The sequence below is a fragment of the Myotis brandtii genome, unplaced genomic scaffold, assembly GCF_000412655.1.
Source record: "Myotis brandtii unplaced genomic scaffold, ASM41265v1 scaffold868, whole genome shotgun sequence".
Lineage (NCBI taxonomy): Eukaryota > Metazoa > Chordata > Mammalia > Chiroptera > Vespertilionidae > Myotis > Myotis brandtii.
The window spans coordinates 722,110-733,804 of record NW_005371540.1 but is presented as its reverse complement, the minus strand read 5'-3'; the positions used below and the strand labels follow the sequence as shown (position 1 = coordinate 733,804).

At 60.8% G+C, this 11,695-nt stretch overlaps 1 protein-coding gene across 1 annotated transcript in view; it reads right to left on the bottom strand.

The window, feature by feature from the left end:
* DPP6 (dipeptidyl-peptidase 6) overlaps nt 1–11,695 on the bottom strand; it is a 386,529-nt gene that overhangs the window by 54,600 nt on the left and 320,234 nt on the right. The window contains exons 13-16 of the mRNA XM_014532252.1: nt 4,327–4,434; nt 3,663–3,754; nt 2,774–2,821; nt 1,832–1,950 (exon numbers count right to left, since the gene is read on the bottom strand). Coding sequence (XP_014387738.1) covers nt 1,832–1,950; nt 2,774–2,821; nt 3,663–3,754; nt 4,327–4,434 — 367 coding nt within the window. The remainder of the gene's footprint in view (nt 1–1,831; nt 1,951–2,773; nt 2,822–3,662; nt 3,755–4,326; nt 4,435–11,695) is intronic.

Genomic DNA, 11,695 nt, shown 5'->3' with positions numbered 1-11,695 from the left:
GGTCCATCCTCGCCGGGCTGGGCCTCAGAGTCCTTCACCCCCACCGGCTGCAGCGGCGCCCCCATCTGGCCTGCGGGCGGCTCTCCCACCCCAGTTGCCTCAGGGGCCACACCCACTGCCCCGTGCATCACCCGGCTCCGTCCGGAGGACAGGCGGTGGCAGGAGGCTGGAGCCTGGCCTCTGAGGGGTGAAGGCAGAGGAGATGGGACAGGAAGCGGGGATGTTCCGGCCGAGAAAGAAGACAACTCCGTGACTCCCTAACTCCTGCCGGAGCGCGGGGGCCCCTGGGCCCCTCATTGTCAGCCCGGCCCTCGGCTGGTTTAGTGTTCTGTGGTCACTTCTGGAACATTCTACTCTGTGGGGTCAGCAGGGCTCCTGGCACCAGCCCGGGAGAAGCCAGGGGCCAGTCCCATTGGGAAACCCGTTAGGACGTGGCTGAGTGACCGCAGCGGCTTGGGATGCAGAGTCGGCCAGCGGGTGTGGAGACGTTCTCACTGATCATGGACGGCTGCCACCAGCTGTTCGGCGCTGGCTGTGTCGGGGGCCACGCCGAGCCCCCACAGCGGGGCCTTGCTGGGCCCTCACAGCCTCCTGGGGGAATGCACGCCGTCACTTCCGGGTTTCAGGATGAGGACCGGAGGGTAGCAGGTTCTCCTGCGCGCCCACTCACTGGGCCCGGCTCTGGGGGCCCCGGGACTCTCTTCCACATCTCACTTCTCTCCCGCCGACAGCGGCGATGACCGAGGCCTCAGGAGCACTTCGCAGTAACAAGAGGGTCATCTTACTGCTTCCGTTTGACATCACGGTGGAGGATGCTGTCCTGGTAAATTCAGCTGCTGAATCTGTGTATCAAACATCTGAAATGTGGGCTCACCGCGTCCGTTTGGTTGTCTTTGTAAAGTGGGCGGTTTTTTCCCTCCTCATCCGAGAGGCACAAATTTATGTCTTTTAAACTTTTTTATTGACTGATTTTTGAGAGAGAGCGAGAGCGATTTGCTGTTCCGTTAGGTATGCCCGCATTGGCCCATTCCTGTGTGTGCCCTGCTCGGTGATCCAGCCACAGCCTTGGCATATTGGGGCGACACTCTAACCAGCTGAGCTACACGGCCAGGGCCACATTCATGTCTTTTTAGAAAATTGCTTTTCTTTCTGAAGTTTGGGGTAAATTATCGATGAATTGGGTCACAGGAGAATATTCATTTTCCCATCTGAGACTTGTTGTGTATAACCTCATTCCTTAAATACACTTCAGAGGCTGCCAGTGTGTACACTTACCCCAATTGGCTCACAGCACATTGAGTTTTTATGGAAAATGTAGGCAAACTCCGGGACTAACTGACAGCCCAGATATGAGCACCTGTGGCCTCATCAGTGTGACCTGTCCCTATTGCGCCAGACCCAGAGGCGGCTCCGGGCGTGCAGCGCAGGCGGGCAGGACGGACCTGCTCCGGGATGAGCTCCTTCGCCAGCCTCCCCTTCCCACAGGTGCGGGGTCCCTGGGCTCAGCAGGGGCTCGGACACAGGGGCTCGGACACAGGGGCTCAGACACAGGGGCTCTGACACAGGGACGTGGACACAGGGGCTCAGACACAGGGACACGGACACAGGGGCTCGGACACAGGGACTCAGACACAAGGACGTGAACACAGAGGCTTGGACACAGGGACGCGGACACAGGGGCTCAGACACAGGGACACGGACACAAGGGCTCAGACACAGGGACGTGGACACAGGGGCTCAGACACAGGGGCTCAGACACGGACGCGGACACAGGGGCTCGGACACAGGGGCTCGGACACGGACCAGCAGGGCCGGAGGCGGCGGGACCCACCTTCGCACTTGAGCAGGAAGAAGTCGGCGCTGTGGCTGAAGGACGCGCTGAAGTAGGTGCAGTTGCCCACCAGGTCGCAGGACAGGCACTGCCTGTTGAAGCTGCCCACGGTGCTGGCGCTGGTGGGGCAAAGGCGAGGCAAAGGCGTGAGGGAGGAAGTGGCAGAGGTCAAGATCCAACCCGAGTTCCCTCCCCAAAGGAGACCTGCAGCCCCTGCCCCTTCTCGCCACCGGCCCTGGGGTTTTCGCCAGCCACCGGCCCTGCACCCGCTCTATGGCGTGGTCTCGGCGGCCCAGCACCCGCTCTATGGGGTGGTCTCGGCGTCCCTGCCCCCGCTCTATGGCGTGGTCTCGGCGGCCCAGCACCCGCTCTATGGGGTGGTCTCGGCGTCCCTGCCCCCGCTCTATGGCGTGGTCTCGGCGGCCCAGCACCCGCTCTATGGGGTGGTCTCGGCGTCCCTGCCCCCGCTCTATGGCGTGGTCTCGGCGGCCCAGCACCCGCTCTATGGGGTGGTCTCGGCGTCCCTGCCCCCGCTCTATGGCGTGGTCTCGGCGGCCCAGCACCCGCTCTATGGGGTGGTCTCGGCGTCCCTGCCCCCGCTCTATGGCGTGGTCTCGGCGGCCCAGCACCCGCTCTATGGGGTGGTCTCGGCGTCCCTGCCCCCGCTCTATGGCGTGGTCTCGGCGGCCCAGCACCCGCTCTATGGGGTGGTCTCGGCGTCCCTGCCCCCGCTCTATGGCGTGGTCTCGGCGGCCCAGCACCCGCTCTATGGGGTGGTCTCGGCGTCCCTGCCCCCGCTCTATGGCGTGGTCTCGGCGGCCCAGCACCCGCTCTATGGGGTGGTCTCGGCGTCCCTGCCCCCGCTCTATGGTGTGGTCTCAGTGTCCCTGCACCCGCTGTATGGCGTGGTCTTGGCGGCCTTGTGCTGGGAGGCCCACATACCTGTAGAGGTGGCGTCTCCGGGGCAGGTCCTCGGTGCTGAGGAAGTAGCTGCAGAGAGCACAGGTGACAGGAGTTAGTGGCTCCAGGCAGGTGTGGCCTCACAGCCCAGCCCCCCAGCCCCGTGCAAACCCTGCTCAGGGACCCCTATTCTGTGGCTATGGCGAGCACTGGGTCCAGCTACATTTCGGGTGGGCTGAGCTCCTGCTGGCCGGGGTCCCGCACCTGCCCGGGGTCCCACACCTGCCTGGGGGTCCCACCCCTGCCCGCAGGCTCAGGTGTCCGGGCCAGGGCGGTGGTCATGTGCCCCTGAGTTCGGATGCGGGAATCTCTTTACAGGCTATACCTTCCGCAGGGCAAGGGCCCAGACAGAAGCCTGGGGGATGCCTCTTATGGACTGATTTTCACCTTGGACCCCAAACGGGGAAGCCTGGGTGTGTGCCACATGACAGGGAGCCTGGCTGGCAGGTGGGCCTGGACCTCATCAATGAGCTGCATCCCCAGCCGCCTGGGCTGACAACCTGGGCCAAGGCCTCGCGTGCTTTAGTCTCCGCTTATTCGTGTGTGAAGTGGGGGAGGCAGTAGCCGCACTGGCCATGCTGCAGGCAGGGTGGGTGTGGCCCCTGAGGCCCTGAGCCGGTGCCAGGCCTCACAGGGACTCGGCAAACGCCAGCACTAGGATGAGCCCGTCCCCCGGGCTCAGCCCCAGGCCTGGCTGCAGGGCTCCCCTCGCCGCTGCTCTCTCCCCATGGAAATCAGCTCTGTGATCCGCACGGAGGAGCCAGGGCCCCACGGGAGCAGGGAGTGGGCTGCGGACCAGGTGCCTAGAACGCATCTGAAAGTGGCGTGTGTGTCCTGTCCAGGAGGAAGGGCCGTCCCCACGCGCACTCACATCTTATTCCGCTTCTCGTCGTAGGAGAGGATCTTGGTCACGTCCCAGTCCCCCGACGTGATGGACTGGATGTTGTCGTTGCTGCTGTTGGGCTGCAACAGACGGGCCGTGAGGCGGGAGCCCGGCCCCACCCAGCTTCCTTCTGGGTCCCGGCCCCTCAGGACCAGGTGCAGGGGTGTCGCCCGCTGCCCGTCTCTCCTCAGGGGGGCCACCAGCCCACAGCCCTCCCCTCGGGCGTCCCTGTGGTCCCTGCGTGGGGCTGACCATGGTGCCACCACTGCGCCCTCCCACTCGGCGATGTCTCGTCTCAAGAAGAATCGATGCTTCATGTGCTGCTGATACTTTAACTTTTGTAAATCCAACTGGTAGTCATTATTGTGGGGGATGGAGAGGGAAGAGAAAAATATGGGCAAGTGGGTGAAAAGGGTGAGGAGATAGAGAAGGGAGAGAAGGAAGGAGGAAGGAAGGAGGGAGGGAGGTGGGAGGGAGGAGGGAGAGAGGGAAGAAGGAGGAAGAGAAGGGAGGAAGGAGGGGGAGGAAGGGAGGAAGGAGGAAGAAAGGAGGGAGGGAGGGAGGAGAAAGAGAAGGAAGGTGGGCAAGGGCGCCCAGAGCGCAGCCCCCCAGGCTGCCGCCGGCACAGCAGTTAGGGAGCACGGGGACTTGCCTGGGAGGAGGACACGGTGATGTGGTAGAACTTGCCCTGCCCCCCCTGCGGGATGGCTCTGACGAAGAAGAACTTTCGCCCGTCCCTGGAGAACAGCGGCTCTTCATTCTGTGGGTGACAACAACCCAGTGAGTCCTGGCCACGGCTCCTTTGTTTCCAAGAGGCCGGCCAGGGCCCAGGGCCAACACATGGAGGCCTTTGCCGCGCGGTCCCTAGTCAGAGCCACCGCTGAAAGCATCGACGCTGTGTTGGGCCTTTCCTTGGACCCGGAGCCCGGCCTTCCGTTTTCTAAGACAGCGGAATAACGGGGAGTTCAGAGGAGACACGCCGAGTGCCACTAAAGGGGCCCATGTGTCACCCACTCAGCAGGCAGGACTGGAGCCCGGCAGGCAGGCAGCCCGGGGCCGTGTGTCCCCCTTTAACTGAGGCCCGTGGAAGCCAGGGCGTCTGCAGAATTCCTCTGGGGCCGTCAATCATCTCTCCTAAAGAATTCAGAACAACCCCACACCTGATTCTGCCTGAAATAAACCCTATTTTCTCTTTGCTGGTTTTTAAAAAAATTTTTTTTGTCAAATCCAGTTTACACGGAATAGCTGACCAAAGAAGAAGAAACAGCAAACAAGGACACGTTGTGTCCATCCCAGGATCATTGTGTCCATCCCAGGATCATTGTGTCCATCCCAGGATCATTGTGTCCATCCCAGGATCATTGTGTCCATCCCAGGATCATTGTGTCCATCCCAGGATCATTGTGTCCATCCCAGGATCATTGTGTCCATCCCAGGATCATTGTGTCCATCCCAGGATCATTGTGTCCATCCCAGGATCATTGTGTCCATCCCAGGATCATTGTGTCCATCCCAGGATCATTGTGTCCATCCCAGGATCATTGTGTCCATCCCAGGATCATTGTGTCCATCCCAGGATCATTGTGTCCATCCCAGGATCATTGTGTCCATCCCAGGATCATTGTGTCCATCCCAGGATCATTGTGTCCATCCCAGGATCATTGTGTCCATCCCAGGATCATTGTGTCCATCCCAGGATCATTGTGTCCATCCCAGGATCATTGTGTCCATCCCAGGATCATTGTGTCCATCCCAGGATCATTGTGTCCATCCCAGGATCATTGTGTCCATCCCAGGATCATTGTGTCCATCCCAGGATCATTGTGTCCATCCCAGGATCATTGTGTCCATCCCAGGATCATTGTGTCCATCCCAGGATCATTGTGTCCATCCCAGGAACATTGTGTCCATCCTAGTACCCGTTCTAGAACGTCGTGGGAGGGAACCACCTCCCATGTGCTCACTGTGCTACAGCGTGGCTTCTAACTAGAGAAAAGCTGATGAGAAACAAGCAAGGGTTAGGGACATTCTCAGTTGTCCTGGGGAGGGAATTCCAGGCTAGATTCAAAGCCAGGTGCCAGGCCTCCACCCCATCTCCCCAAAGCTAAGCAGCACTGCTCAGCCCGGCCAGCCCCTGTGGGTGGCTGTCACCTTGATGGGCAAAAAGGGATTTGGGAGCACGAACACCAACCCGTTGGACATCACGCACATTTTCTGACTCCAGGAGGCCCGCCCCCCGCGGGGATGAGCGTGAATGGTGAATGGGCCCCAGCTGGCGGGCAGAAACTCATCTCGCTGCGCGAACAAACCCATGCAAATCCGATGTGCCCAGAGAAATAAACTAACATGTGATTAAAATGACATTTAATCTCCAGGAACATTTGCAATGAAATGAAACCTTTAGCCTGCAAATATTTATTTTTCCATTTGGAGTTGGAAGTGTGGCATTTACAAGTGAGAAACGAGGAAGCTGGCAGGTAATCGGCTTTCCACATGGACTGCTGTTTGCCAAGTGCAGGACGGAAACCCCGGCGGCGGCGCCTGTGTTTCTGGGTGTGGGCGGAAGGGGCCACCTGCGAACCTGACAGGCTCAGGGGAGGCCTGCATGGCGGTTGTGCAAACTCTGAGACCTGAAGTCACCACAAAGGATGGTCTGAAAATTAAATATGAGCTACAAACAGATTACAGTGGGTAGTTGAGTCCTAGGCCGGCATTTTCCCTGACAAAGATCAACTTAGATCTTTGCTGAGCCCGTTTGCCTTTTTGCCTCTAAGATAACATATTTGCAAGGTGTCTGGGTAACTTGTAACTTTCTTTTTCCCCCGGACCCCTCAGGGCACAATAATGGCACCAGGACATTCCCTCATTGTTATTGTTATCAAGTTCATGGTCATCTATTAGCTATGTTAACTATCCTGTATCCACTGTGTAAGAGAAGCACATGTCCATCATTTCACTTTTGATCCTATCCCAGAGGTTTCCCCGCTTTGCTTTCTCCCACCTCCCTAATCTATCACCAGTGGATTCCATGTCACCCACTTCCGTATTGTCCTTTTGAAGGTAATTTATAAAAACAAGGTATGAACTCCCCATTCTCCGGAGCATTATCTCAATTCGTTGAGGTTCTGCTTCCCGGCATATGTCGACAGTTTGGCTCAAATAAACTCACAACATTCTTTAAGGTCCGAGCGGTTTTTACGTTAACATGGGGAGAATTGGCATGCTCCGCAGAGAAAAATGCTTGGGATAAAAGGAATGAGAGTTAATTCTGGGCCGAAGCATCGTCTTTACCCTGAGAAGGCGTCGATCACGGGGATGGCATCTTTACGCGAAGCACGGAACATCCCACGGTGGGCAGGGGAGGGCCAGCCTGGAACCCCCCGAGGCTGGTTTCTAGGGCAGTAACGGCCTTCGCCCTGGCTCCGGCTCACGGGTTTGGGGGAAGCACGCCTAGTGTCTCTGAGTCGCAGGGAGTTATCACGCGGTGCCTGGCCACCTCTGCTCGGAGCAGGTCTGTGCAGAACGCGTCCTTCTTGCTGAGATTCTTCGCGAGGGATGGGCAGCCTTTCTGCCCGTTCTCCCCATGGTTCCGATACATTCATCTTGGCCAAACTTTGAAATCGCAAAACCGAAATCCTGGTTAAAGAAAGAGGGTCAGAAATGGACCTACAGGACCGACTCTTCAGTCAAAGGCGACGGCCTGGTGCAGGGCTGCTGGTGAGTTTGCATCCGGACGCTCTGAAGGTCGCGGACAGCGGGACAGTGTGTGTGTGTGTGTGGGGGGGGCCTGCCAGTTTCTCTGGAATATTCCCAGAGGAGAGAGAGAGGGAGGTGGGGCTCCACCATGGGATGGATCACACATTTGCCTCTGCTGGTTGGCGCGTGGGAATCTCTGTGGGGGCCACTGCCTTGGGGGAGATGGAGGAAGAGAGGAGGGGGAGGTTCCGATGGACCCCAGGGTGCCCTAGCTCACCCGGTTGCCCTGGCAACGAGTATCTAGCAGACAGTTAATCTGAGCAGACGGGGTCTCTGGGAGGTTGCCACAGGTCCCAGACTCCAGTCCTCTCCTCAAATGACACTGTGCCTGGGCCAACAGGGCCGGGTGGGGGGTGAGCATCTGGGACGCCTTTGCGATGACCGGCACTCGGCAGCCTCACTGGCAGCAGATGGCAGGTCCAGCGCAAATACGTTCCTCACTTGCCTTCGGGGACCCCGGGCTTCTTGAAGGATGTGGATCATTCGTGAAAGCTGCCTTCAGAAGGGATGTTGGGACAAGTGGTTGGAACTGATCTGCTCACCGACCCGCTGGGAGGGAACACTCCTCCCAGGACCCGGCGTCTCCGGCCAGGACGGTGCTGCTGCTGCCCCGTGCCCGCTGGATGAGGGTGCTCGTCTCTGGCGAAGACGGTGCTGCTGCTGCCCCGTGCCCGCTGGATGAGGGTGCTCGTCTCTGGCGAAGACGGTGCTGCTGCTGCCCCGTGCCCGCTGGATGAGGGTGCTCGTCTCTGGCGAAGACGGTGCTGCTGCTGCCCCGTGCCCGCTGGATGAGGGTGCTCGTCTCTGGCGAAGACGGTGCTGCTGCTGCCCCGTGCCCGCTGGATGAGGGTGCTCGTCTCTGGCGAAGACGGTGCTGCTGCTGCCCCGTGCCCGCTGGATGAGGGTGCTCGTCTCTGGCGAAGACGGTGCTGCTGCTGCCCCGTGCCCGCTGGATGAGGGTGCTCGTCTCTGGCGAAGACGGTGCTGCTGCTGCCCCGTGCCCGCTGGATGAGGGTGCTCGTCTCTGGCGAAGACGGTGCTGCTGCTGCCCCGTGCCCGCTGGATGAGGGTGCTCGTCTCTGGCGAAGACGGTGCTGCTGCTGCCCCGTGCCCGCTGGATGAGGGTGCTCGTCTCTGGCGAAGACGGTGCTGCTGCTGCCCCGTGCCCGCTGGATGAGGGTGCTCGTCTCTGGCGAAGACGGTGCTGCTGCTGCCCCGTGCCCGCTGGATGAGGGTGCTCGTCTCTGGCGAAGACGGTGCTGCTGCTGCCCCGTGCCCGCTGGATGAGGGTGCTCGTCTCTGGCGAAGACGGTGCTGCTGCTGCCCTGTGCCGGCTGGATGAGGATGCTTGCTGTTGGCTCAGCAGGCGCTTCAATGTTTACATCTGAAGAAGTGGGAGTCACACTTCGCGCTGCTTCCCGAGTGCGGGTGTGATTTGTGAGGGAAGATCTGGCTTCTCCAGTCATGTGCAGGCTGCCTGTTGGGTGCTCGGCTGTCTCCCACTCAGCGAGAAGCACAGGCTGAGAGTCTGTATTACAGGCAGTCTTGGGGCCCCTGCAGAGCTGAGGAAGGGGTGAGCGGAGGGCGCAGCTCCATGGCCTCCGGACCAAAGGTGACCTGCCAGGATCCCCCTTGGGTGTGCTCCGCCCATGGGAGTGCTGTGCCCGTGGGAGTGCTCCCCCCGTGGGAGTGCTGTGCCCGTGGGAGTGCTCCGCCCCGTGGGAGTGCTCCACCCCGTGGGAGTGCTCCGCCCGTGGGAGTGCTGTGCCCCGTGGGAGTGCTCCCCCCCATGGGAGTGCTGTGGGAGTGCTGTGCCCGTGGGAGTGCTCCGCCCTGTGGGAGTGCTGTGGCCGTGGGAGTGCTGCTGTGCCGTGGGAGTGCTCTGCCCCGTGGGAGTGCTCCACCCCGTGGGAGGGCTGTGCCCGTGGGAGTGCTCCACCCCGTGGGAGGGCTGTGCCCGTGGGAGTGCTCCACCCCGTGGGAGGGCTGTGCCCGTGGGAGTGCTCCACCCCGTGGGAGTGCTGTGCCCGTGGGAGTGCTGTGCCCATGGGAGTGCTCCACCCCGTGGGAGTGCTGTGCCCGTGGGAGTGCTCCCCCCCATGAAAGTGCTGTGCCCTTGGGAGTGCTGTGCCCCTGGGAGTGCTCCCCCCGTGGGAGTGCTCCCCCCATGGGAGTGCTCTGCCCATGGGAGTGCTCCGCCCCGTGGGAGTGCTGTGCCCCTGGGAGTGCTCTGCCCATGGGAGTGCTCCGCCCTGTGGGAGTGCTGTGCCCCATGGGAGTGCTGTGCCCGTGGAGTGCTGTGCCCCTGGGAGTGCTGTGCCCCTGGGAGTGCTGTGCCCTGTGGGAGTGCTCCCCCCGTGGGAGTGCTCCGCCTCGTGGGAGTGCTGTGCCCCTGGGAGTGCTGTGCCCATGGAGTGCTGTGCCCCTGGGAGTGCTGTGCCCGTGGGAGTGCTGTGCCCCGTGGGAGTGCTCCGCCCGTGGGAGTGCTCCGCCCTGTGGGAGTGCTCCCCCCCATGGGAGTGCTGTGCCCCTGGGAGTGCTGTGTCCCGTGGGAGTGCTCCGCCCCTGGGAGTGCTGTGCCCGTGGGAGTGCTGTGCCGGTGGGACTGCTGGGACGTGGTTGGGGGGCAGGGAGACGGGGGCGGACAGCTGACCGGCTCTCCCACAGCCCCGCCTCCCGGAGAGAAGCACAGCGCAGGGAGCCTGGGTAAGTTCGGCCCTTGCCTCCTCCTGGTCAGTCACAAACGGCAGCCACGGAGGCCGGTCCCGACGCTGCCCCCGGTCACACCGTGCTCCCCGCCCAGCCCGCCAGCAGCTGGACACCTCAGCTCTAGGGCATGTTTATGGCATCCCCGTCAGCCACCTCTGAAGTCACCGTGCTCTCTCACCTCCCTTCTGCTGTGACGTCTGGGGAGCTGAGGCTCCAGCTGGCTCATTTTTTAAAAAGTTGAGATGAAATTCACAAAATAGAACATTTTAATAAAAGGGAACCAAACAGCCGGCCGGTGTGGCTCAGTTGCCTGGGCATCATTGTCCCATGTACCAGGAGGCTGCTGGTTCGGTTCCGGTCAGGGCACATGCCGGGGTTGTGGGCTTGGTCCCCAGTAGGGGGCGTGCAGGAGGCAAAAAGGCGAACCAAGCAGTGCATTTAGTCTTTTCACAGCTTGTGCTGCCGCCATCCGTACTAGTTCCAAAGTGTCCCCATCGCCCCAATCAAAGCCTCCACACCATACGCGGCCCATGGCCGTTCCCAGCATCTCTAGACAATCATGTAGCAGTTTTCTGTTTCCGCAGATTCATTTGTTCTGGACATTTCACCGGAAGTGGACCACGGGTGGTCTTCTGTGCCTGGTGCTCTCCCGCTCAGCAAGGTGTTCGCGGAGCCAGGAGGGGAAACAACCCAAAGTCCACCAGCAGCCGAGCCAGGGCGGTGGCCTGCAGGTGGGAGGCTCTGGGCCACAGCAGGCCCTGCGTTCAGTGGGAGGAGCTGAGTCACTGAAACCCACAGCGCCCGCACGTGCCCGCCGACGCATAAATAGTAGCTGGACACATAACTGGGCAGATAGCGGTGTTTCCTGGCCTTTCTTTCGTCTCGCGGTGTTTTATCTGATGGAGGGGAATGCCGTGATGTTACCGTGGGTATCTGTGCTCAACACGGTGGGTCCAGGTGGCAGTCGAGGGCTTATCCCAGCCCCAGCCCAGCCCAGCCCAGCCCAGCCCAGCCCAGCACCCTAGCGAATATCAGGCTCCCTCGCTCTCTCGTGCTGCATTTGTTCTAGGCTTGGGCTGGGCACTCAAACTTGTTCAGAGGAAAACCCGTGGCCACTGTGGCCATTCGCGTTTGGAGAAGATGGGCAGGGAGCAGACATGGACACATTTAAAAGCAACAGTGTCCATGTCTGAGGCCACCACCCGAGACAACGGACGGGAAGCTGGGGTCGATCGCCTGCCCCCGCAGACAAAGGAGGGTGCGCAGTCGGCGCTGCTGGAATGCTCGTGGAGCCACGTGGACAGGTGCACGGCCCAGGCCCCCCTGGTCCCACACATGATAAAGGAGCACACCTGGGCTCCCTCGCCACATTTCCCACTCGGATCCGGCGTGAGCTTCCCCCAGCATTTCCAGACCGTCTTCCTCCCGTTAGGCAGGGCAAGAGGGAAGTAACCCCCCATAGGGCCCCCCCCCCCCGTCCTTTCTAACGCCCGTGTGGACAGAGGGAAAAAAAGCAGAATATACCAATGTTTAGGGTTTTCTTTTTTGTGTAAGTT